This window comes from Trachypithecus francoisi, unplaced genomic scaffold (genome assembly GCF_009764315.1).
Source record: "Trachypithecus francoisi isolate TF-2019V2 unplaced genomic scaffold, Tfra_2.0 Lachesis_group20, whole genome shotgun sequence".
Classification (NCBI taxonomy): domain Eukaryota; kingdom Metazoa; phylum Chordata; class Mammalia; order Primates; family Cercopithecidae; genus Trachypithecus; species Trachypithecus francoisi.
The window spans coordinates 41,408,861-41,435,137 of NW_022681466.1; the positions used below are offsets into that span (position 1 = coordinate 41,408,861).

General features: G+C 41.6%; 1 protein-coding gene across 11 annotated transcripts in view; it reads left to right on the forward strand.

The window, feature by feature from the left end:
* The window catches only part of CEP112 (centrosomal protein 112), a 564,728-nt gene that overhangs the window by 485,055 nt on the left and 53,396 nt on the right, over positions 1-26,277 (forward strand). For all 11 annotated transcript variants that reach the window (XR_004430727.1, XM_033183912.1, XM_033183914.1 and 8 more), the window contains one exon: positions 24,433-24,522. Coding sequence is in view for 10 of the 11 variants with exons in the window: in XM_033183912.1 (XP_033039803.1) it covers positions 24,433-24,522 (90 nt within the window). In the remaining variant the exon portion in view is untranslated. The remainder of the gene's footprint in view (positions 1-24,432; positions 24,523-26,277) is intronic.

Consider the following 26,277-nt stretch of genomic DNA (forward strand, 5'->3'; position numbering starts at 1 on the left):
TTTTTTATGTCCAGTTTTCTCCTTCCTGACCCAACATTAGCCAATTTTGCTTGGCACAGGTGATTTTTGGCAGGGATGCAAGCTTCGTTATGGTTCTGCTGCCGATAAGCACAGCTGTCTGCCCTACTCAGTTCTTGCTTTTGAATATCACCCACAGCACCCACCTACACAGAAGGCAAAGTCTTTCTTCACATCTTCTCATCAAAAGTGAAAATTAGACCGGGACCCAGACAGTTCTAACCCAGCTTACTTTCTAGTACTATTTTGGTCACTATTTACATTTGCTGGTGAAAAAAGCAGAGGGTTTTTTGTTGTTGTTGTTGCTCAAAGCCCTTTTGAAGCCCCACAGCACAGCAGAAATTACATGTTTGTCTGGGCTTTGCCAGTCAGATGGAAGAGGGCGGCAACTACATGATGAGGATAGTGACGCGAATAACCGGGTCCTGTTTTATGTTATTTCTGTAAGCATTTTTAATATGCCATATATCAAAAGTACTTGGAACTATTTCTGCCTGAGATATAAGCAATGTTAGCCATCATTTCTCCAGCTACTTTCCACCTGACACATAAATACAGAATATTTCAGTCTCCTTAGAGATCTAAAAGAAGTGGATAAGAAGGTGTTTATTTTTTGTTCTACTATTCATCTTCTGTATATCATATCCGTGAATTATGGAAGAAATGATCATAATTGCCCCGTGGGAGCCAGAACCATTAATTTCGTACCCTGATTTTCCTTACTTATGGCATCTCAAAAATTATTTTGTTGAACACAGTGGGCTTTCAAGTATCTATCCATTAAATGAGCAGAGGGTGGTGGTGAGTCTCCCTTTCAACATGCTGACTCTCAGATGTTGGTGTGAGGGTGGCAGTGCCCTCTGACCAAGCAGGGAAGGGCTACTGGGCATGCAGCATTCGCAGCAGTAGATGGACTCTGTTATGCAAATTAACCTGAGCAGTAGGTACCTCTGGCTGTGGGGAAAGTGGTAGTAGTATTTTATTTTTGCTTTGTTTCTACCCTGGTACTTTGCCAAAATGCATGCAGTGAGCATGCTACTTTGGCAATGGGCAAAGGGTTGGGGGGAGTTATGTGTTCAGTCATATGGTTGTTCGGTAATAGACGTGGTACCTGAAACAGAAAGTGGACTCTGTCTGCTCTACCAGAAGATCATGAATGAGCTCCCAACGCTCTTGCACTTTTGTTCATTTTTGTGACTAGAGCATTTGCCATTTGTTCATTTTTGTGACTAGAGCAGGGGGAGAGAGAGGGAATGAAAATGTACGTTACAAATGTTTTGACTTCACAAATGCTTTGACTCAGATGTTTGATAAAACCTTGATGAATTTCTAGAAAGCTGGAGAGTCCTAGCTTGGTCAGCAGTATACCGTTAGATGGCCCTAATGTAGAGTTTCCGTAAGAAAAATAATTACAAAAACTTAACAAAAGTGTGATATGGAATCATATAGGTAAATATGGTTGCCCATTTCTTACTCCCCAGTTGTGATAAAATAGCAACTAACACCTGTTGAGCTCTCATATGTGCTAATACTGAGTTTTTATGTAATAATCTTCATGTCCACCATATGAGATAGGTACTGTTATTATTCCCCATTTACAAATGAGTAAACTGAGGCCCAGAAAAATGTAAATAACTCGCCCAAAGTCACATAACTAGCAAAGAGTTGGAACAGAGATTCCAGCTCAGGCAGCCAGACTGGAAACCTTGAATGCTTCATTACTCTACCACGCATTTGAATGTTTCACCACTAGACTAAACAGCCTCTCTAATACTAGAAACTCAGTTGATCGTGTAACAGTTGAATTTAGTGCTGGAAGGTGACCTCTCAAATGTCTCGCTGTGGTATGGATGAAAACACAGGTTGAAAGAGGTCAGGTGTCTTGCCTCCAACCACGCTGCTAGAGAGAAAGTGGAGCTCCAGGTTCGCCACCTACTCGTTGCCACCAACGAGCCATGCTGTCTCACCCAGGAATGCCATCACAAGCAGTTGACTATCATTACATGAACCCGTTTGTGTTTTGTTTTATGTCACCACAGGAATTAATTAGTTTTTAGACAGAAACACCCAGTTTTCACTTTTTAATGAAGATTGCCACTTTGGAGCCCAGCTCATGACAGAAAAGACCAAGAGCAGAAAGTCCTTATTTAGAAAAGAGTGGAGACGCAGAGTAAGCTGCGACCTGGATGGCCAGCACACTTCTTAAGCTACAGAGAAACCTAGACCTCCCACTGTGACATCCAGCCTGCCACAAGCCTTACCACCAATGCTCTTTTGCCTTCACATCTTCAGTTCCTCTTACACAAGAGGTTTCTATGGAAAATACCTCTAGGTTTGTGATGAAAACTGACGTGAGACTTCTGCACACACAGGTTGGAATGGGAGAAGTTAGCACTGGTGTTAAACATACCATTTAGGGCAAGGGAAGGCCAGGAAATGAAATATGTATTGACTTTATTACTTTCTTGCTGTCTTACACACATACAAATATCATGGGCTTATACCTCACCAAATCCCCAAAAGTATTTCAGGTGACTTAGAGAGATGCTTACAGTATAACAGGATAAAAATTAATAAGAAAATCACAGTAAAACAAAAAGATTTGAAAGTAATACGAAATCCAGAATAGAATTCACAAACAAAATGCCTGCCATGAAGTCCAATAAAGCTGCTAAAAGGAGAGCTCCATGTTTGGCCTGGGCTTCGTAGCAGCTAAAGACAAGAAGAAATCTAATTTCAGTAGCCCGTGTCCTTAACAGAAACCAAGTGAAGTGCTTAGGAGAAGCACAGCTTTTCCTAGCACTGACACCGGAGAGGAATTTCAGCCATAGGAACCTCAAGAAGGGTGCACTGTGTAAGTGCTTCTCACACCTGAATGTGCCCACTGGTCACCTGGGAATTTTGGTAAGATGCAGGCTCTGATGCTGTCAGTCTGGGGTGGGGCTCAAGATCCTACAACACTGCTGTTTCTCAGAGCAGGCATTGAGTAGCAAGGCTATATGCCATGCTTAGGGGTCTGAAATTATTCTGTAGGTAGAGAAGAACTACTGATGATTTTTCAGCAGAGGATCTAGGTCAGGTTTGTTTTGGAAAGATCATCAGTAGCAATGTAGAAGACATTGCAGAGCAAAGAAAGCTCAGTGGAAGAAAAACTGTAAGATGTAGCTGATGTTCTTAATATTCTTACAGGAAAAGCAGTATCAAGTTTCTCAGAGCTATTTTGTATAATGCTGCTCAATGTGGCTCAATGTGGACTGATGGCACACACCTAAAGCACATGCTTCCACCTAGAACCAGATGATAGTTTTATCCATGAATTAAAATTTGAATATTGATATGGTTTTGCAGTGTCCCCGCCCAAATATCATCTTGAATTATAGCTCCTATAATTCCGATGTGTTGTGGGAGGGGCCCAGTGGGAGATAATTGAATCATGGGGGCAGTTTCTCCATATTGTTCTCATGGTAGTGAATACGTCTCACAAGACCTGATGGTTTTATAAGAGGAAACCCCTTTGGCTTGGCTTGCATTCTCTCCCTTTCCTGCCACCATGTAAGATGTGCCTTGCTCTTCCACCATGATTGTGAGGCCGCCCCAGCCATGTGGAACTGTGAGTCAATTAAACCTCTTTCCTTTATATACCCAGTCTCAGGTATGTCTTTATCAGCAGTGTGAAAACAGATCAATACAAATATCTAAGAATTGTTGTAACATATATATTGCAAATCTTTATTAATGTTGTTAATTAAAGTAATCTTTTTATTAGAATTAGGCTGCAGATTTGATGTTTTACTCTCTTGCAAGAACCTGGAATTCAGGCATCTCATTTCACTATGAAGGGGAGATTATTGTTCTGTTTGACCCTTATCTGCGGAAGGAGACGAGAGTAAAGAGGACTATTCATCCAACAGGCCAAGAAAAATGCACAGAGACCTGCAACAAAGAGCTGAAGCCAGGGAAACAGGGTGAAACAGATGTTGAGGGATATTCCCAGAGAAGAACAGAATATAACAACTAGGAGGGTGAGGCCAGGAGACACCTACACATCCAGTCCAATCTTAGTCATCATTAGGGACATTGGTGTGTGAGGCAGGCACCATAACCACTGCACTAGGGTTCAAGTCCCTGGGTCAAAGACAAACAGGAAGTAAAAGCACTTTGATGACAGGTCAAAGCATGGTGTTCTGGAATCCTTTAGATATGTCTTGCCTTACATTAAATTGCTCTTAGGAACAATTTAAATTTCGGTTGAGAACGATCTAAATGGATTAAAACTTTGTCTGCAATTTAAAGTGACTGTAGGACTAGAGTGACCTGAAAAATCAAGGCACCCTTCTGAATTTTCACCGAGGGGCAAGAGAAGAACTGCCTCCACTAAACAGGATTAAAGGAACAGTGGGAGATGAGAGACGAGCTTCTATGATTACACTCAGGGAGTCCTACAGAGCCAACATGCCAGTTTCATATGAATAGGAAAAAGACGTGGAAGGAAGGCACTGTGCTAATAGTGGTTATATCTGAGTGCAAGGATTATGGAAATTTCTTTTCCTCTTGATGCCTTTCCATTTTTCTTCAATTAGCCTGTATTATTTTATAATCTGAAGTAAAACATAAATTTTTAAAATTGATATTAGGTCCTAAAATAGGATTTGATCCGTTAGTAGGAGATCAAATGGACTTAGCATTTCAGAAGTTGGACAGACAAACCATACTAACAGTACATCAACGGGCAAATATAATTTTTTAGAATTAATTTTGAAAGTCAGATTTCCTACACCACACTTATTTCAAGAAGACTGGTCATGTAATACAAAAACAAGGATGGGGGGGTGGTTGTCAGTTTTGAAGAGAAACACTATATCCTAAGCTTTAGATGTTTGGTTTGTGGTGGTTCATTTCAAAGAAGTCATGTTCACCTTAGAGTTTGAGTTACAGGCATGATTCCTTAGCAAAGGAAAGCCTTAGATGAAAGGTTAAAGTTGAACACATTTTCAACTACACTGTTAAAATGTCGGCTACACTGCCAAGAACCAGTCTTGGTTTGTGCTTAATAATATATTTTTGACTATTTGCATTCCTCTGTTAAGTACGGTGGGTGTGTGGAATCACACCAGTTTTTACACAGTACAAGTTTTTTTTTTTTTTTTTTTTTTGAGACGGGGTCTCGATTTGTCGCCCAGGATGGAGTGCAGTGGCACCAACTCAGCTCACTGAAAGCTCCACCTCCTGAGTTCATGCCATTCACCTGCCTCAGCCTCCCAAGTAGCTGGGACCACAGGTGCCCGCGACCACGCCCAGATAATTTTTTGTAGAGACGGAATTTCACTGTGTTAGCGAGGATGGTCTCGATCTCCTGACCTCGTGATCCGCCCACCTTGGCCTCCCAAAATGCTGGGATTACCGGCATGAGCCACCATGCCCAGCCAGTACATGAAGTTCTGATTCATCTTGCAGATTGTCTCTTTGATTAAAGTTACTTTGAAAGGTGTTAAAACAATATTAAGAGTTTTTCTTTGTAAAACACATGTTTTTCTATTCCTTATATACTACTAGTGCAAGAAGAAAATGCTTATACATTCCTAACAAGAAACTTTAATCAGAAAGATTAAAGATAAAAGAAGGGAAGTGCTAATGGTAATGAATTTGTAAGGTTCAGAGAATAGTAGGAAGGTAAGTGTGACTGGACAAAAATGGAGACAGGTACAAGGAGAAGCCTGAGAGGCATGTGGAAGCCACGCCTTGTAGGACCTTCTAAGCATGATGAGGAGCTTAGATATTCTAAGTGTAATTGTAAGTTGTTGGAGAACTTTGAGCGGGTAAGGGACATGAATGGACAGACCTGACATGTAGAATGTATGGGAGGGAGATGGAGACTGTTACGCTATTGGAGTCATCTTTAGGTAAAAGATGGCCATGACTTGGACCAAGGAGGTAGTACTAGAGATGGAGAGAAGTGGGTAGATTATGCATGTTTTTAAGGTTTTTCTTTATCAAAGACTTATAATCTTCTATTCATCATGTGCTATTCCTAGTGAAAACTGAATGTGGCAGGGTAAAGTTTCCTTTAGGGAAAGAAGGGATTCAATGATAACTCCTAAATAATGACTTCCAAAATAAGTGGCTGCTGTATGAAGATGAACCCAGAGGAATGGATGGAGACCAGAAAGGGGGTTCTGACAATATAATCAGAGAATGTCAGTAAAAATGGCATGAAGTGGACCAAAGTAAAAGAGATTGAATCACAGGGGTTAGTGGTAAATAAACAGGAGCCTTTGGGAGGGAACAGGTGGAATAGAAGCAAGTTGTCAAAGAGATCTCCTGAGTTTTTGCCTTGGATAACTTGATGCCTCGTGTGTGTGGTAGTGGTACTGTGCAGTGAGGTAGAGAAACTTGAAGATGATGGGGAATATTGCTCTGGCAATAATGAATTGGAATGAAGAGATCTATGACTGTAGTCATCGTCCAGAAGAAAAGAGACAAGGACAATAGCCATAGGGCTGAAGAGGAGAAATATTTGGAAGGCTGGTAAATGGTTAGATGGCAGAGAAAATTCAAGGGTGTCCTTGCAGTTCCTGATTTGGATAACTAGGTGAATATGGGTTCCCTTAATCTAGATCTGAATATAGAGGAACATAATTAGATTGAGGCAAAGGGGTGAGTAGAAGGAGAGGGAAATAAAGTGGGAAAACTGATAATATGTCCAGTTTTGAACCTGTTAAGCCTGGGACACATGTTGTAAATGTCTAGGAAGTAACTGTGTATCTTTCTTGATTTAGGCATTGCACAAAAGCCCCTCTGCTTTTCACCAAGTGTAACTAAAGCCTGCACTCTGAAGTTCACTGTGCTCTGACCTCCTCTTTTCAGGTGTGCCTCCCCTTCACGTATTCCAGGCCCTGCTCCATGGACTGCACACCCTTTGTTCAGCACACCCCCATTTTCCTTGTATTTACTTTTGCAAATGCAACTTCTTTAACAGACAATTCTTTCCCCTTTCCACCTTAGCCTGTCAGAATTGTAGCCATTATTCAAGTCTTTTCCAAATGCTACTTCCTTCCTTAAAACGTTCCCAATCTCTTTGTGTTTTTCTCCTATCATTTTACTGTACATAAACTGTTTCTTTTTTAGTTTTATTATGAAAATTTTCAGACATACCCAAAAGTAGAGAGAATAGTAGCCTGTCACTCACCTTCAGTAACTATCAAGATTTGGCCACATTTACTTTGTCTTTTCCCCCTCATTCCTTGCTAAAATATATATATATATATATATATATTATATATATATTTTTTTTTTATTTTTTTTTTTTTTGAGACAGAGTCTTGCTCTGTCGCCCAGTCTGGAGTGCAGTGGCCGGATCTCAGCTCACTGCAAGCTCCGCCTCCCGGGTTTACGTCATTCTCCTGCCTCAGCCTCCGGAGTAGCTGGGACTACAGGCGCCCGCCACCTCGCCCGGCTAGTTTTTTGTATTTTTTAGTAGAGGCGGGGTTTCACCGTGTTAGCCAGGATGGTCTCGATCTCCTGACCTCGTGATCCGCCCGTCTCGGCCTCCCAAAGTGCTGGGATTACAGGCTTGAGCCACCGCGCCCGGCCGCTAAAATATTTTAAAGCAAATTCCAGACATCAAATTGTTTCACACTGTGTATTTCAGAATGCCTCTCAGAAATCATGGGCTTTGTCTTACACAGTCACAGTGCCATTGTCATACCTAAGACAGCAAACAATGATCTTTTAGTATCATCGAATATTTACTTCATAACTAAGTGTCCCAAATTAACTTCAAAGTACCATTTTACAGTTGATTTGTCTGAATCAGGATCCAAACATTACATTTGATTGTTACAGCTCTCATGTCTTTTCAGATCTACAGCAGACCCTTCCTCACTTTTTTCCCATGTCATTGACTTCTTGCAGAAACCAGGTCAGTTGTCCTGTAGAATGTCCCACATTCTGGATTTATCTGCTTGCTTCCTTGTGGTGTCATTGAACGTCTTCCTCTGTCCTTCCTTTTTCTTTTTGTTCTCTCGATTGAACACTTAACACACTTACCATGCTCTCCTGCTTTTTGTCCTTATCACATACTTTCTATGATAATGTAAGTGCCGTAAAAGGTGAGACTATGTCTTACCCAACTCTGTACCTTCTAATACATTGTACAGACTCAAAAAATAGTATTCGCTTGCGTTATTCAGAAAGAGTTTTATTCCTCTTGCCAAAACATGAACTGAAGCTTATTCTCAATCTGAAGAAATTTACATTAGGAATTAAGTTGCCAGAGGAATCTTCTCAATAATGTAGGTCACTATTTCCTCATTTGCACTGAAAGAATTACAGCCTCACTTGAAGTGGCACATTCTTATATCTGAAAATTCTTGCAGTTGGGAGCATTATGACACAAATGAAATTTCCATGTCCCTTGCATTATCTCTAGGCCCATACAGAAGTGATTTCAGAAATCAACTGTTTTGTGCATTCAGCATGAAAACTAGGTCACTAATCATTTTTCTGATCAGGAGAACTGAATTTTGCTTAGTCGTTCAGAAATCAAACTGAAAGGCTGACTCTAAAAACACCATCACGTGTATGCTTTGTTGTTGATAACTAACTGCAATCCAAGCTTTAATAACTAGAAGGGAGTGGAAGAAACTTCAAAAGGTTGCATGATAAATGTTTTTGACAATGTGTCAGCTGAACATTAAACAGGATCTTTGTAAATCCTCTCATTCTAAGTGGTTTAAATGGAAAGTTTTAAACTTCTTCCTTCATGAATATTGGCTCCAGATATCATAGAATCCTAAGGTTAGAAAAAGAAAAACACTTTATCTGGCGTGAATGATTTCTATCCGTCATGTGAATGTGGGGTGTGAGAGGCAGGCTCACCTGAGGTTCTCCACCTCTGTATCTCAAGCAGTGTCTCTTTCATCGTCTAAGAAGGAGCCATCATTCTATTGGAGTGGCTTCCTTAATAATCTGATATGACCATGTACACACACAAAATTAAGAAAATACCGATGGATAAATATAACATAGTAATACCCTAATGCCGTTTTCCAGATTGTCTCATAATGAGTGGACTACTGGCCCTCACATGGGTAAAATGAGGTCTAGTAGGACTGGGTAGTTGAAAGAAATGTTTGTGTGTGTATGTGTATTTTACACATTTTTGAAGAGAAAATGGAAAACAAGGGATGTTTCTTCCTATGTGTAACAAAGAACCAAAAACTGGGTGAGTTGAAACAACGAGAAGCTATTATCTCACAGTTCTGGAGGCCACAAGTCCGAAGTCAAGGTGTGGGCAGGGCTGTGCTCCCTCTGAAGGCTCTAGGGAGGAATCCTTCCTTGTCTCTTTCAGCTTCTGATGTTTCCCAGCAATCCTTGGCATCCATGGCTTGTAGATGCATCGCTCCCATCTGTGGCCCCGTCATCGCAGGGCCAACCTCTTCCTGTGTGTCTCTTCTTGTGAGGACGCCCATCACACTGGATTAAAAGCCCACTCTACTCCAGGGTGACCTCATCTGATTATGTCTGCAAGGATCCTATTTCCAAATAAGGCCACACGTTCCGAGGTACTGGGAGTTAGGACTTCAACATGTCTTTCTGGAGGATATAATTCAACTCATCACTTTGTGTAATACCCTGTAGTTTTGGCTCCACACTCTAATTGGGAAGCTGTCGGAATCATTGTGACTGTTGAATCTGTGACACAAAAATTTGTTTTTGTTTTTTGTACATTTTAATTCATTAAAGACTAAATATCTTAATATTAATAGTAAATCTAGAGCATTTGGGGACACAGAAGGCTTCAGAAGGATGGAAGCAATAGCAGGAGAATGGCATTCTAGATATGATGACGACAAGACCCACAAAGCTCACAAGGCAATGTGTGGAGCTGGGCCCACTGGTGGCGAGAGGTAGAGGCTGAGAGGCAGAGGGACCTGGGCCATTTCCTGTCTGCAAGACTTTGCAGCTGTGTAGCCTTGATTAACCTCTAGAAACCTTAGCTTTTTTTTTCTCTCTCTCTTTTTTTGAGATGGAGTCTCACTCTGTTGCCCAGGCGAGAGTGCAGTGGTACGATCTTGGCTCACTGCAACCTTCACCTCCCAGGTTCAAGTGATTCTCCTGTCTCAGCCTCCCAAGTAGCTGGGATTATAGGCACCTGCAACCGCACCTGGCTAATTTTTGTAGTTTTAGTAGAGACAGGGTTTCACCATGTTGGCCAGGCTGGTCTTGAACTCCTGACCTTGTGATCCACCCGCCTCAGCCTCCCAAAGTGTGAGCCACTGTGGCCGGCCCTTTGCTCTTTCTTATAAGGTGAGGTTTCTACCTCAGGGGGACATTGTGAAAGTCAGTAAAGCTGTTAAAGCCACAGCACAGTGCCTGCACGTTGGAGCTAGCATGACAGCTTTGAGTTAGGACAGCAATCTCCTCTTATGCACAGGGGTTACATTTCGAGATCCCAGTGGTTGCTTGAAACTACAGACAGCAATGAACCTGATGTATCATATGTTTTTCCTGTATATACATACTTATTGATATGGTTTGGCTCTGTGTCTCCACCCAAATCTCACCTTGAATTGTAATAATTCCCACGTGTCATGGGAGGGACTGGAAGGGGGCGTAATTGAATCATGGGAGTGAGTTTTTCCCATTCTATTCTTGTGATAGTGAATAAGTCTCAGAAGATCTGATGGTTTTGTAAAGGGTAGTTCCCCTACACTTGCTCTGTCTCTGCCTGCCTCCATGTAAGATGTGCCTTTGCTCCTCGTTCACCTTCTACCATGATTATGAGGCCTCCCCAGCCATGTGGAACTGTGAGTCCATTAAACCTCTTTCCTTTATAAATTACCCAGTCTCGGGTATGTCTTTATTAGCAGCATGAGCATGGACTAATACATTTATTATGAAGTTTAATTCATAAATTAGGCACTCTAAGAGATTAACAACCATAATAAAATAGAACAATTACAACAATATACTGTGATAAAAATTATGTGGTCTTTCTCTCCCTTTCTCTCTCTTTCTCTCCTCTCTCACAAAATATATTCTTGTCTGTACTGTACTCATCTCTTTTTGGACCACAGTTGACCATGGGTAACTGAAACTAGGGAAAATAAAACCACAGATAAATGGGGATTCCCATATATTGAGCACAGTAAGAAAGAAGTCCAAATGGATACATGAAGCTAGTTTAGGAAGGGATTCAGAGCCAGGGAAGAAATTTTAACCTTGACAGGATAAGGATGCAGGGTGCAGGATGCTAACCTTGACCCATCCTGCACGCCAGGATGCAGGAGGACACAACTGGGAAAGAGTCTGGAATCCTGGTGTGCAGAAATCAGGAGGTAGAGTGGAGTCATTTCAAATAGAAGTTAGGCCAGGTGCAGTGGCTCACGCCTGTAATCCCAGCACTTTGGGAGGCCGAGGCAGGTGGATCACCTGAGGTCAGGAGTTCAAGACCAGCCTGGCCAAACTCCATCTCTACTAAAAATATAAAAATTAGCCAGGTGTGGTGGCAGGCGCCTGTAATCCCAGCTACTCAGGAGGCTGAGGCAGGAGAATTGCTTGAAGCCAGGAGGCAGAGGTTGCAGTGACAGCCTGGGCAACAGAGTAAGACTCCATCAAAAAAAAAAAAAAAAAAAAAAACAAAAGAAATTGAAGGAATGTGGGCAACTAACTAGGAGGGAGAACAGAGAGATTGGGGCTCACAGATGATTGTGAGATTTAAAACCAGGAACTGGGTCATTGAATGAATGATTTTGTCATTGATCAGCAGGACAGGTGGAAGAGAAGCTGGTTGAAGGGGAAAATTATGAGTTTGGTCTTGGACTTAGTAAGTTTGCGATGATGGTGAGGCCACCATAGATACACATAAGAGAGACAGTTGGAGATGTCAAATTAGAGGACTTGTGCGATCCTGAGTGTGGAGATGAGTGTAGGAGTCGTCACCAGGCAAGCCCTACTTAGAGCTAGTGTTTCTGTTGCCCATCAGGCAGGGAGCTGGATGTCTTGATACGCATTCAAACTCGGTAGCTCTAAAATGAAACTCATGATCTTACTTCCCCAAAACTGTTCCTTCCATGGTTTCTTTTTTGATACCATACTCTAGTGGTCAAGCCATTGGCATCATCATTCCTGTTGAATCCGTGTCATGCAGAAACCTAGTTTTCCCCTTCCTTTCTGTATATTTTAATTCTACTGTGTTCTCTGCCTTAGTTGATGACAGCACCCAAGCCACCTATGCTGAAAGCCTCAGAGTCCTTCTTTAAACCTCCTTCTCACACCTGGCACATTCATTGCATGACCAAGCCCTGCAACCTGTCTTGTGGCTCTGCTGCCATCCTGGCACGTGCACTCCCCCAGGCCCGTCATTTCCTACCATCTCCTATCCAAATCAAGCTCATCTCCCACGTGTTACTGTATGGCCTCCTGAGGCCTCCCAGCCATGACAGAGTGAACTCCTGAGACAGATTTTCTTGCGTATTTGGTTACACGGTCTGTAAAATTGTGCTTTTTTATTCTTTTCATTTTCAGAGTTTCTAAAGCATTTCTCATTGACCAAAAATTTAATGCCCTAAGCCTCATTCTGTATTCCCGGCCTTTTTACAAATGATCATGAAGCTTATGGGTGTATTTTTCTGGGCCTGGTTTTCTCTTGTGCACTGAGAGGGCTGAGTGGAAACTGATCCTTGCCTCTGTCCTGTCCCATAGATTCACCCATGTCTTGCCAAGACTCTGTTAATTGTCCCCAGCAGGCCTTCCTGCCACCATTTTCCACATTGTCACCTGAACATTCATCCTGTATTGTAAATCTGATCATCTTAGGCACTTTCGTGGTTCCCATTCCTACAGGGTAAAATCTGTAGTCCTCCTGGCACACAAGGCCCTTCTACACAACCCAGGCAGCCTCTCCTGGTTCAAAGCCACCCCTCTGCTTGGCCATGCCTTCAGTGTAGCCAACACGCATTGCAGGTCTATGCCTTCGTGTCTTTCCCTATGCGATTGACTCCCCAGGACCACTCTCCTCTCCTCCTGGGAAACCCTCCAGCTCCCACGTTGCCTCCTCAAGGAAGCTCACTGTGTAAACCTTCCCCGGCGTTTGTTGCTTTCCTCCTGTGTTCAGTCGCAATGCTTGGTAAGACTTCTTTTTAGCAGTACTCATGTGGTATTGTAATAGTTCCTTTATAAGCTTGCCATACACATTAGATTAGATGCTTTTTGAGGGTAATGTTTAGTACCACGTCTAGTACATGCTGTATGCCCATAATATAGAAATACTTCCATTAACTTATGAAATTAATGATCCAAAGGACACAGTGTACAGAAAGAAGACTAGAGAGATAAGAACCTAGTTAGGGAAATATCCACAAGTGAGAGAGAAGAGGAGGAGGAGGAGGAGCAGAAAGCATGTGGGAAGGAGGAGGACAGCATGACATGGTGGTGTCAAAGGGAAGGATTTCTGGAAGGAGAGCGTTCTAATAGTGCCCAGTGCAACAGAGAGGTCCAGGAGAATCGAGTTGTGGAAAAGGCCACTGGATCATCAATAAGAGAATCATTGCGACCTTGCAGAGGACAAGTCTCATTTCTAACTCATCTCATAGTTAGAAACCAAAATCAGATCACTGATGAGGAAGGAGTTCACTAATGAGGGAGAAACAAGGGTACTGGAGTCAAACACTTGAGAAATGTGGCCAAGAAAAACAAAAACAGCCGGGTGCAGTGGCGTGCCCCTGTAGTCCCAACTGCTTGGGAGGTTGATGTGGAAAGATCACTTGAGCCCAGGAGGTCCAGGCTCTAGGGTGCTACGATCACGCCTGTGAGTCACTGTACTCTGACCTGGGCAACATAGTGAGACCCCCATCTCTTAAAACAAACAAAAGAAATGTGGACAATTTCCTGAAGGGCAGATGGGTAAAGACAACATACCAGTGTAGACCCTGAGAGGGACATAGCAGAAGGGAGAGAGCAACAGTGGTGACCAGCCCTCTAGAGCGTGAAAAAAAGGGCACTGATAGATGTGTTATTATTAAAAAACAAGAAGGAGGCCATTTCTGACACTTGAGGGAGCAGACTGGATAAAACTCAGTTATTTTTCTGTAGGGACAGAATGAGAGGAAATGTAGCTTAAAGGGGGAAAAAAATCCGAGAATTTTAGTGGGAGTACCCCAACTGTTTTAAATGAAAGGCAACTTGCTCTTTATAGAGTTGGTTAATGTTACCAGTAAATGCTCATTACCGTAGTGTAAATAACACTTTCCCAAGCATTTCAGAGACCATTTAACAAATAATGGCAGGGCACAGGCTGTTGCTTTTGTGAAGTTCAGAGCCTAAAACGAGAAAAGAAGTTAGATAAATTCACAATAGGAAGAGATCTATAAATATGTTACCATATAGGGAATATAATGACAATGAGAAATAGTTTAATCTGTGTTGGAAATATTTCATGGAAGAAATGAATCTTAACTTCAGTTTTCATGGAGGAGAAATACAGTCTAGTGGAGGGGATTGGAAATGATACTGCAGGCTCAAGGGATGGCATGTGTGAATGATTACTCTTTGTAAGAAAATCGAAATTTAAATGAATGGCTTATGGGTCCTCCCTCTTCCCTGGACTTGCACTGAAGAGGGGTGGTCTGTGAGGATTTAACAGTTAACACTCTGTTCCGCAGAGACTGAACTCAAGTTCCAGTGCTTATCACCCTGGCCAGACAAGGAAATGCCTCTATGATCTTACAAAATCCTAGCTGTGGTTCTTGAATTTGATCCTAGATTTCTACCACCCGAGATAAGAACTTGTTCACAAGTGAAGCTGTCTCGAGCGACGAAGGTGGGGAAATGTGCTTTGAATTTCCTGAGTAGAAACAGACTGGCCCCTTTAAGAGGAGATGTGGGTAATGTCAGGATGGTCTTTTGTGTGACTAGGAAAACATGAATGAGGTGCGTTAGGAGATTCCGGCTTCCTTAGATCATCAAAGTCTTGAAATAACATGATTTCTTTTCCTGGAACCCCTGTTAAGACCAGGAAACATTAACTTTTTTAAAAAGTGCATTTTTAGGACCTTTAAAGGAAGTCCTTTAGGAATTTGAAGGACTGAAAATAGGTGAGAGAGAGAAGGAAAGAGAAAACACGAACACTTTTGTACTTGGAGAATAACAAACAAGAAAAACTCTTGCTCTGTATAGTGTCCGCAGTTTTTTGCCTTTTATGTTGAATCAGTAGCCTAATAAGTACTACAACAACAGCTCATATGCAAGTGCCGTTTCTCGTCCATGTGGTTTGTCGTTTGTCGCAACAACAACTAAAAAGTTTGCACGTGAGAGGAATTTTGCCTTATGTGAGGAGTAACATTTGTATTGGGTAAAAACCTCCAAAGATCTCTTTTCCTTCACATCAATATCACAAAAGAGACAACATTATCAGGGTTTTTTTTTAAAGAAAAAAAAATAAATGTTGCTTGGAATGTGAAGAAAACCGAAAACCTGAACATAAGCCATAGGAGAAAAAAATTATACAGTTCTGCTATGAATACATTATTGGCCTCTGCAGTAGTAACTGCGGCTCTGGCTTTAGATCTGCAGCATAACCCGTTTTCCATGACTGTAGAATCACTAATAAAACTGTTTTTTATGGTTTGTTATTCATCCTGGGTAGGTCTGAATGAAGAAATCGCTTTAAAAGAAATCTTGAGTGGCATTTCAGTTGAAGAAGACTAGTTACTTTTGTTAGTAGATTTAGCCTATTTAAAAATAATAATAAAACAGAAACTATAGTGGCCTCGGTAAATAGCCCATGAGACCACCCAGTAAAAATGTCACGCTGCCACTGTGTCACTTTCGGTAGCCCCAGATTTACCGCTCCTTGTGTGGATGACAGGGCTTGATCCTCTTGCTTTGTCCTAGTCATTTACAATATGATTAAAAAAAAAAAAAAGTCTGTAAATCTCACATGAAAATAGAGCAAGATTTTACTGCTTTATTTGTGTTTTACCTTAGCCTTCATGTAACAGTAGTAGAAAGAAAAACATTTACTGTTTCGGTGTCAATTTACATTGCAAAAGGAGACCTCATCAGAAATATTATCAGCCCAGTTAATAGATTGAATTGGAGTAATGCTGCTTAAACAAATGTGGGCATTATTAAGAAGGTAATTAAGGTTTAAATGAGAGTCACCCTTATTTCACCTTTATAATTAGTGTCTCTTCACTGTAGTCACAGCTCAGGCATCACGCCTGTCTGAAGGACCAGGCAGCCAGGGGAAGAGAAGTTTACGTCAAGATTTTATAACTTAACAAATATTTTATGACATACATTTAAAAATCATCTTACATGTTTTAAATGGAAAACAGACCATTACCATGAAAAAATAAACATTGAATTGGATTGTATGCAAATTATACCTCAATAAAAATAAAAATAGGCCTTCCCTTTCTAGTTATCTTCTCCTTCAGTCAAAATATGCACATCCTACCCCCTGGTCTCTTCATTCTGTCTTCAAAACATTCATGGGGTAAATCCTCCCGCACCCCTCCTGCCCACTGAGTGGCGAATGAATCATCTGTTTTCTCCAAAGTAGGATAGTAAATTCAAGCCTCATGAAGGAAAGGATATGATGACCTCATTTTTTTTTAAGTGGGACTTTTTTTCTTTTTTCGGTGTTTTGACTTTTTATTATGGAAGCTTTTAAACATACACAAAAGTAGGGAGAGTACACAGAACCGCCGTCTGCCCGTCACCCTGCTTCAGCCATTTCCTGCAGTTTGCCAGGGTGACTTCTTCTTGGCAGCATCTTTAGTATAAATACTCTGGCTTTTTCTTCTTGTTAAAACTCAGCTATGCAGAGCTTGCAGCTCGCAAGTCCCCCCTCTGCGTTTCACCCAGCGGAGGTTCAGCTGGTTCCTTGTTTCACGGCCACAGACTGTACCCAAGGCCCTTAAAATCCACAACTCTACCGACCCCAGTTTTATATTTATATAGGGCAAAACTTTAATCATCACTCTTTTTGCTTACATAGGGTTCAATCCAGTTTATTTGAAATAACAGAACACTATAGCATTCAAGGTTCCTACTTGCCAGAGGACATGTGGATGAACCTATGAACAGAACCAAGGAAAGGGTCCATTTACCCTCTGTCCCTTCAGGTATGGCAGGCCCAGAAAAATGTGCTCATAGACCTCATGATGATTTGTGGAAAAGGCCAGGCACTACTAGCATTTTATCAAGACTTAACAACACAGGATGAGGCAGAATATGTGTCAAACACATTACATTTCACCTCAATGAGAACTGCTTTGAAACTCTCTAAAAGGGGGCAAGAACATGACCCTACAAGCTACATGACAGAAAATGTGTAAGAGAATGTGTCTCTGGAGTCCACTCTGCTAGGACGGTGTTTCCAGGACCGCTGACTCAGAAGGGTGACTTCTACTGCTGATAATTCTGTCTTGATTTGCAAGTGGATTTTTCCAAATTTCTCATACATGGAGTTTTGATAAAGATGGGAAAGTAGAGTTTGAAATTGTATTCTCTGATATGAAGTTAGAGTACTGATATTCTGAGCTTTAAGCTGAAGACCAATTTGTATGCTTAGACAGCCTGTTGGGAAAAGGGTAGTAAGGTAACAGCTCTTGGGTTGCTGGAATGGAGTTGGCTAAGCAGTGGGCCAAAGGCGAGATCAGAAATCTCTAGAAAGATGTCTGGTCTTGCTACAATACTACATCTGAAAGCCTCTCTCTGTTATATACCTTCTATTCTGGAAACATTTAAAAAATTTTCTTTTTATCATTGTGACATAGTATATCTCTCTTCCAATAAAGTTTTCCTTTATTAAATAACCTTTTAACCACTTTATAATTAAAATGAATTTGTGTTTCATTTATTCATTATTAAAAGGCATGTATCTGCCATCACTGTATTCTTGTTTAATTGACTCAGAACTACAAGAGAAAACTTTGTTTTTTAATAAGACTCCAAATAATTCCTTGATGCGTGGTTTTACAAGTTAAGGAGTGGCTTGAGCTGAATTATGTTCATACATTTTATTAAAATAGCATTTTAATTGACTAGTTACTCTTTTTTCCCCAAACTCACAGAAAAGCCCCGTACTGTCACAGGTGCCATTCAGTGGGCACGTTAGCTCCCAGGTCTTTTTCCTCACCCTGAGGAGCCCATTAACATGTTCCATTTTTTACACTTTCATTTGCTCTCATTATTTTCAGATTCGAAACAAACAAATCAAATTATCCTACAACGCTCTCCGTTTGAAAGAGTGCGGTGTGCGCTCATTGTTCTTGTGGAGCTTATTATGTCATTTACATTTTTCTTCTGGAAAGCGTCATTCTTTATTCCCGACCAGGAGAAAGCACTCTGAAAGTCAGGAGTGCTGTGGCTTCCCACAGCCAGCTGACTTACATCATATTTAAAGGCAGATTTAATTGGGAGAAAAGAACTGTCTTTTCAGTAATGATGCCAGTTAACACTGCAGAGTTAGGGGAGGAGGGACAGTTCTGCAGAATAAACAGTTTAACTGTTCAAGTTGGGTTTTGTTTTATATTTTTGACCCAGTGTGGGACATTCTATTCTTTAATTATCTTGGGCTTTTCTCAGGAAGAAACTAAAAGTCGTGATTTTGTGTGTGTGTGTGAAATGTCAAATTTGAAGGTTTTTTGAATAAAGAAGACACAACTTAAAGTCCCTGGTTGTACTTATTGAGCAGTTGTGGTCATTTTCACATAGTCCTTATGTCAAATTCTGAGGTTGGAACTCTAATAACCAAATAATTTTTTAGAATATAAAACCAGGACCAGCCGCCAGTATAAACTGTCATTTTCCTTTCATGCAGTACATTTTGACTTTTTTGAACGTGAAATATTATTTGGTGATTTTTCAATTTTTTTAACTGATCTTTAATAGTTAACGAAAGTCATTTCTAAATACAACTGCTTTCTCTGATTAACTTTAGAAAGATCACATTTTATATCTTTATGAGGAAATTTTTAAAGGCCTGCCTTTTTGAAAAGCGAATGTAATTTGAATTCCATTTTAATAATATTGATAAAACATAGTTGACTTCATAGTCTGTTCACTCTATGAAGTATGGAAAAAGGATCAGATCTACTTTGCTACGCCACCTTCCTTGGAACTTTCTTTCGGCTAGATTTCCGTAATATGTCATCCTAACTTCTCCTCAATTGCCTCCTGCCTATCTGGACTTTCACCAGCTTTCTGGGCCTCCATCTCCTCCTTTGCCTGTCTGAATGTGGGCATCACCCAAAGGGCAGGTTTTAGAACCTCTGCACCTCTGTCTGAGAGCATGCCCCACTCTTCAGACCCACTGAGCAATGTGATCTGCTAGCTAGGGGTCCTAGCGAGCACTGGTTGCTGTACCATTATCCCTTGGACAGGGTGGCTCCTAAACACAAAAGCTTATTTCCCACAGCTCTGGAGGCTGGGACATCCAAGATCAAAGCACCAGCAGATTCAGCGTCTGGGGAGAGCCTGCCTGATTCCTAGTTCATTGACACCCATCTTTGTGCTGTGTCCTGTCATGGTAGAAGGGGCCAGGGACCTCACTCAGAGCTTTTAGAAGGGCACCAGTCCCATTCTTGAGGACATTCCCTCCCAGAGGTCCTGCCTCCTAATAGCTGTGAGGGTTAAGATTTCAACATATGAATTTGGAGGGGGCACAAATATTCAGACTCTAGCAATAGTTCCTCCTTGAAGTCCCACCAGCACCTTCAGCCCAGCATGTCAGAAAGCACACAGCCCCACCGCTTCTGACTTGTGCTTAGCAAGAATTCACTATTCTCTGGTCATTCCATCTCAAAGCCTTGGGGTATCTCTGAGTCCCTTCTTTTCCAATGCCCTGTCAATGGTTCCACTGCACCCATCCCCTTCTCCATATCCACCAACCTCTTTCCAGGCCTGTTGTCTTTGGCTTTCACTTTTGCAGCATCCTCTTTTTTTTTTTTTTTTTTTTTAATCCCTTGACTTCACTGAGCAGAATTATTTCCTCAAAACTCAAGAGAAAAACACAATTGGGCATGAGTAGGCCAAATGCTTCTGTGGAAAAAGGAAGAAAGTTAGCTTCTGGCTTTGGCATTTGGGAGATGACAAGTGACTGGTGTGAAAACTGACTCAGGAGAGCAGTGGGGACAGGGGGCAGGTGTAACGGGGTATGTAGTGAATGGGGGAGGATGTGGGATGCCGAGTGTGGCACTCTCAGGGTTCTGCAGGTGAAGGCAAGGAGGGAGAGAAGCCAGGAGGTGGGGAACAACTCTTCATTTAAGGGCAGGGAGAGGCATGCCATCTTTCTTTCCTGTGAAATAAAATTAAAAGCAAAAAAAAAAAAAAAAATTAAAGGAGTATTTTATATTGTAGCAGAAACCAGACCATATATTATCAATTATTATTATTATGATACGTGTGTGTATGTTCAGAGATAGATATCGATATTTGGAGGATATACTTGTATATTTTGTGTCTGAGGACACATAATCACCTTCGGTTCAGTGTGCCACATGAAGGACAGTCAGAAGCCCTGGCCCTGATGACCCTGATGATTGAAGTCAATATCTTTAGGTAGTAGAGTTCAGATGTTTATGAGTTCCTTCTACAAACATGAACTCAGTGTCACCTGTGTACCAGGCATTGCGCTGGCTTGTCACTGGGCTTGCAGAGATGAAGCAAGGAGATCCCTGAGCTGCCGTTTTGTGCAGACAGTTGCATGCCACCCAGACATGTAAATTAATTCTCTGAAACACTAGATGGATGAAAGTCCAGAGAAGTCCATACTTAGCTCTTGTATAGATCAGGGCAATTACATCATGGAGCAGAGGAGGTGCGGTAGGGACTTCCAGGCAAAGAAAAGAGAAAATCAGTACAGAGTGGGAAAGAGGCAGCATGGAGTAGCACAAGCATATTGACTTTGAAGTTACAGAAATGTGTTAAAATTCCAGTCCAGGCCGGACATGGTGGCTCACACCTGTAATTCCAGCACTTCGGGAGGCTGAGGCAGGCGGATCACAAGGTCAGGAGATCGAGACCATCCTGGCTAACATGGTGAAACCCCGTCTCTACTAAAAATACAAAAAATTAGCCGGGCGTGGTGGCACATGCCTGTAATCCCAGCTACTTGGAGGCTGAGGCAGAATTGCTTGAATCCGAGAGGTGGAGGTAGCAGTGAGCCGAGATTGTGCCACTGCACTCCAGCCTGGGTGACAGAGCGAGACTCCACCCCCCCCTCCCAAAAAAAAAAGAAAAATCCCAGTCCAGTGCCTTACTGCTAACCACATGGACTTGAGCAAAGTAGTTAACTGCATGGAGCCTCAATTACATCCTTTCTAACATAGATGAATAATACTGGGTGCACAAAATTGTCGTAAGGGTTAAAAATAAAATCCACTCTGTGGATGATAGCTCCTGTTATTATTGCTGGTAATGACATCTGCACGGCACGCCAAGGCTTCCCACAGCACAGCGTGACTGGAGACCAAGCCAGTTGATGAAGGCCCTTGGATGCTATGCTAAGGAGTGAGAGCTGTCTCTCAGTGGGGCTGGAGTGCTGTTTCAGCATTTTAGTCAGGGAACAACATAATCAGATTTAAGTTTAACAAGATCACTGTGACAGTGGTGTGAGGATGTATTAGAGAGCAGGAAAAAGGGAGGACAAAAAAATGGATAAATATTCTTCCCGATACAGTAATCATTACTTTCCCCAATTATGCCATAAGAGAAGCTGATGAGATCCTATTTATTGGTAGCTATGAAAGTCAGGGGCAGGGGGAAGGCTACCTCATCAACAAGCACAGGAACTATTGCATTCATCCTTTTGGAAGTAGAACACAACAGAATTATAGACAATTCAAGAATGGAGAGATTTCCAAGCTCATTCTCAGACCTGGTTGAGTTGTAGATTTATAATCAAGTCTAATATCAAAGACACCCTAAAGCATGCAAGCTCACTCACAAACCATTTCAGACACCCTAAAGCATGCAAGCTCATTCACAGGCCATTTCACTTTTTAAATTAGTTCTTAGCCTGGGGTCCATTCACGGATAGGCTTCAGGCAATCTAGGAATGCCCTACAGTGAAAAGCAAAATCATAAAACTATGGTTTTTCTCCTTCTAGGGAGTAACTACTTAGCTTTCATCAGATGCTCAAAGGAGTCTAGAACCTCCCGAAAGGTTAAGAACCACTATGTATCTGGACATAAAAAAGACTGGCATTGTGTTGCAGGAATCTTTAATGGACACTAACTTAGCCGTTGTGTCTGAACTGATGTCTCCACCTGGATGTGTAGTAGGTCTTTCAAACTGAACCCAGCTGAGGCTGAGCTCCAGCTCCTCTCCCGCAACACCTGTTCTGTCTCTGTGAATGCCAACTGCAGTCTTAGCTCCTCAGGCCAGAATCCCTGGGGTCCTGTTTATTCCTCTCTGCTTCCACTGTCTCAGGGTCATCAACTCTTATTTCATACCTGGGCCTGATCCTTCCTTCATCAGCTGCTACCACCTGGCCCCGCTCTCCATCTTCCCTTTCCCAGTGTTGCAGTGGCCTCTCCCCTGCTCTCTGCCTCTGCCTTGACCCTCAGTCTGCTCCTCTCAGGCCTCCCCACCCTGCTATCTGCCTCTCCCCTACTCCCTGCCTCTGCCTTGCCCCTCAGTCTGCTCCTCAGACAGCAATGAAAGCAGCACCGGCTCCCCACCCCCCAGGAGCTTCCTGTCCACCTCTAGGCAAAATCTAAAGCCGTTGACCTGCGAGACTCCATGTGACCTGATGTGACTTGAACCCTGTTACGTCCTTGACCTCACTGCTGCTGCTTTGCTCACTCTCAACAGTGACCTTATGGCTTCCACAAACATACCATCTCGGAGTCATTCCACATGCAGCGGCCACTGCTTGGAAGGCTCTTCCTGTGGAAGTTTACATGTGACTTGCTCTCTCTTGTCCTTCAGGTCTTTGCCCAGATAGGCCTTCTTGGACCTGTTTAAAGGTGTTTAAATTTAAACACCTTTTTAAAATTGTTTAAAATTGCAATCTGTTTAAAATTGCAATCCCCGCTTCCTCACACCACTCTAGAATGTCCCCTTCCCTGCTTTATTTTTCTTCTGCACTCATCACAGATATATAATACACTTACTGTTTGCTTATTGCCTACCTCCACCCCATTATAATCTAAGCATGTGAATGCAAGGAATTTTTTTTTTTTTTTGGAACAGAACAGGGTCTCATTCTGTCACCCAGACTGGAGTGCAGTGGCACAGTCATAGCCCTCTGCAGCTTCTAACTCCTGGGCTCAAGTGATCTTCCTGCCTCAGTATCCTGAGTAGCTGGGACCACAGGTTTGCACCCCCACACCCAGCTAATTAAATTTAAAAAATTGTAGAAATGATCTTGCTATGTTGCCCAGGCTGGTCTTGAATTCCTAGCTTCAAGTGATCCTCCTGCCTTAGCCTTTGAAAGGGCTGGGATTACAGATGTGAACCACTGTGCCTGACCAGGGTTTTTGTTTGGTTTGGTTTGGTTTGGTCTATTTTCTTTCACTGCTATGTCTAGAGTACCTATTTCAATTCTTGACATAGAGCAGGAACTCACTAATATTGACTGGATGAACTGAATTGTGTGAATTTGACATCTTTGCTGTTACCACCCCATGCATTCTGCTCACTGTAACTTTCCATGTAGTGTTTCTATAATGACACTGGATTGTTTGAATGGACAATCCAGTGTCATTACAGAAATAGTACATGGAAACTACAAGATCTTTTTCTAGTTTACCTCTTTACCTAACATAGTAATTGATGCAGTGATAATTATTGGTCTTTGTGGTTTCTGTTTCCCATATCAACCTGAATTCTATTTCAAACAGCTACTTGGCAACTGAAAGAGTTCACCTCTGTCCATTTCTTACAAATTCCTCAAATTCCATACCATTCTCTCTGACTTTATAAAGAAATTCATTTATGGCTACTATAATTTACTCAAATTATCATAATATAATTTTGAAAAATGTTATGCTAGTCAGATATTACAATTCCTATCTGTCACAATGATATTCAGAGTGTAAGTGTATCTTGCAGGTGTCCTGAGGGAACCATTTTCATTGCAATAGTGTTATGCTTTATTACATATGCTTTATTACACTCTTGTGGTTCTGCGCTAGAAGGATATGAGACATTTTAATATATGATTGACATCTGCCAATTTGTCTATTTTATAACTATGAAATTTTTTGTACTAGGTATTCTTAAAGCAGAAAACATCTTGGCCTGACACACAAAAGTCTGATATTGTTTGCCCGAATGCTTTGGAACGAGAGTAATAAACTGGAAATCTGAGGCCTTTTTAATGCCAGTTCATGGTGTAAAACTATTTTTTCAAGTGTGCTAATTATTAATGATATCTTTATTTTATACTGTTGCAGGTTTTACAAGATGAATTAGAAAACCGTTCTAATCAGGTGCGATGTGCAGAGAAAAAATTACAACACAAAGAATTGGAGTCACAGGAACAGGTACCCTCTCCTTTCCTATTTGACTCTCCTGTTTACTTTCTCTAGGTCAAGAAGTGTGTGCGGCTGGGTGCAATGGCTTACTCCTGTAATCCCAGCACTTTGGGAGGCCAAGGTAGGTGGATCACCTCAAGTCAGGAGTTCGAGACAAGTTTGGCCAACATGGCGAAACCCCGTCTCTACTAAAAATACAAAAATTAGCTTGGTGTGGTGGCGGGTGCCTATAATCCCAGTTACTTGGGAGGCTGAGGCAGGAGAATTACTTGAACCCCGGTGGCAGAGGTTACAGTGAGCCGAGATCGCACCATTGCACTCCAGCCTGGGTGACAAGAACAAAACTCTGTCTCAAAAAAAAAACAGTTTATGCATTACCTGTTTCAGTTATGATGCTTTGGGTGCGAGTAACAGAATATCCCACCCATGGTTGACATAAAAAATAAAGCAGTTTATTACCTCACAGAACAAGGAGTCCACAAGTAAAGCATTCTCATGGCTCTGCCGGTGCTGGCTTCATTCTAGAAGCAACTTCAAGATGGCTGCAGCAGTGCCAGGCATCCTGCCTAGATCTGCACTATTCGGAGGCAGACAGGGGCTGCCAGTTTCTAGGGCCTAATGCGTAAGGAAGTCTTTCCCGGAAACTACCCCCTCCCTTTACATGTCATTGGCCAGAGAAGATCACATGCTTAGCCTGGCATACCCAATCCCTGGCAAAAGAACCGAGTATACAAAACTAGCCTAGAGTAATCAGGACCCACATGCTGGTGATGAAACTGGGAGAAGAAGGAAAACTGGAACAAAAAGGAAGGGAAATGGAGTGTTGAGTATGCAGCCAACAGTGTCTGCAATGTCATCGTTTCAAAATAAATGGATATTATTTTGCTTAGAGGCATAAATCATGTTTTCTTTTAAATTTCAGTGTTCTCCTCTTTCTTTCCATTCTTTTCAAAATAATGTAATTTAACCCAGAATAGTATGGCTGTGACAATAGCTAATGACCTATTTTATTTTTAAATGACAGCATTATTTTCACCAACTCTTCTGGTTAAAATAAATTACACTTAGTGGTAATTTTGACAATTTAAAGTAAAAAGTCAACATGTATCAATAGAGACCATGAATCTTTATAAATGCATTGTCCTCAGCCATTGAGTATAGCATTGCTAATATTGATCTAAGTGCCACCAATCCATTATGTACAGAAACAGTCATAGGAATTGACAGATGTTTATACTTTGGTTGTAAAACTCAGTACAAGAATATTGGCGTATTATATTAGCTTATTCTGAATTTCAGGGAAGGTGAAACACAAAAGTAAGGCTAATAGGGAAGCTTCTTTTTCTTCTTTAATCTCTGGAGATGTTTACAAACAGGATCCCACGGTAGAGGATTGTACAAAATGATGAAAGTAAGCACCTAATAGATGCTGACTGTTAATATGTAATGAATTGACTTGCCCTTCTATAATTCCTTCCTACTTGCTAATAAACTCTGTGTCATATGTATATCGTATATGTATGTACATATCATGTATATAAGATATGCATAAATATACACATATACATATACGTTTTATACAATGTCTATGTATAGGATAACAAAATAGAATAATACTAGAATAAAAAATTAATAACTAGGCCGGGCGCAGTGGCTCACACCTGTAATCCCAACACTTAGGAAGGCCAAAGTGGGCGGATCAACGAGGTCAGGAGTTCAAGACCGGCCTGGCCAATATGGCTAAACCCTGTCACTCCTAAAAAT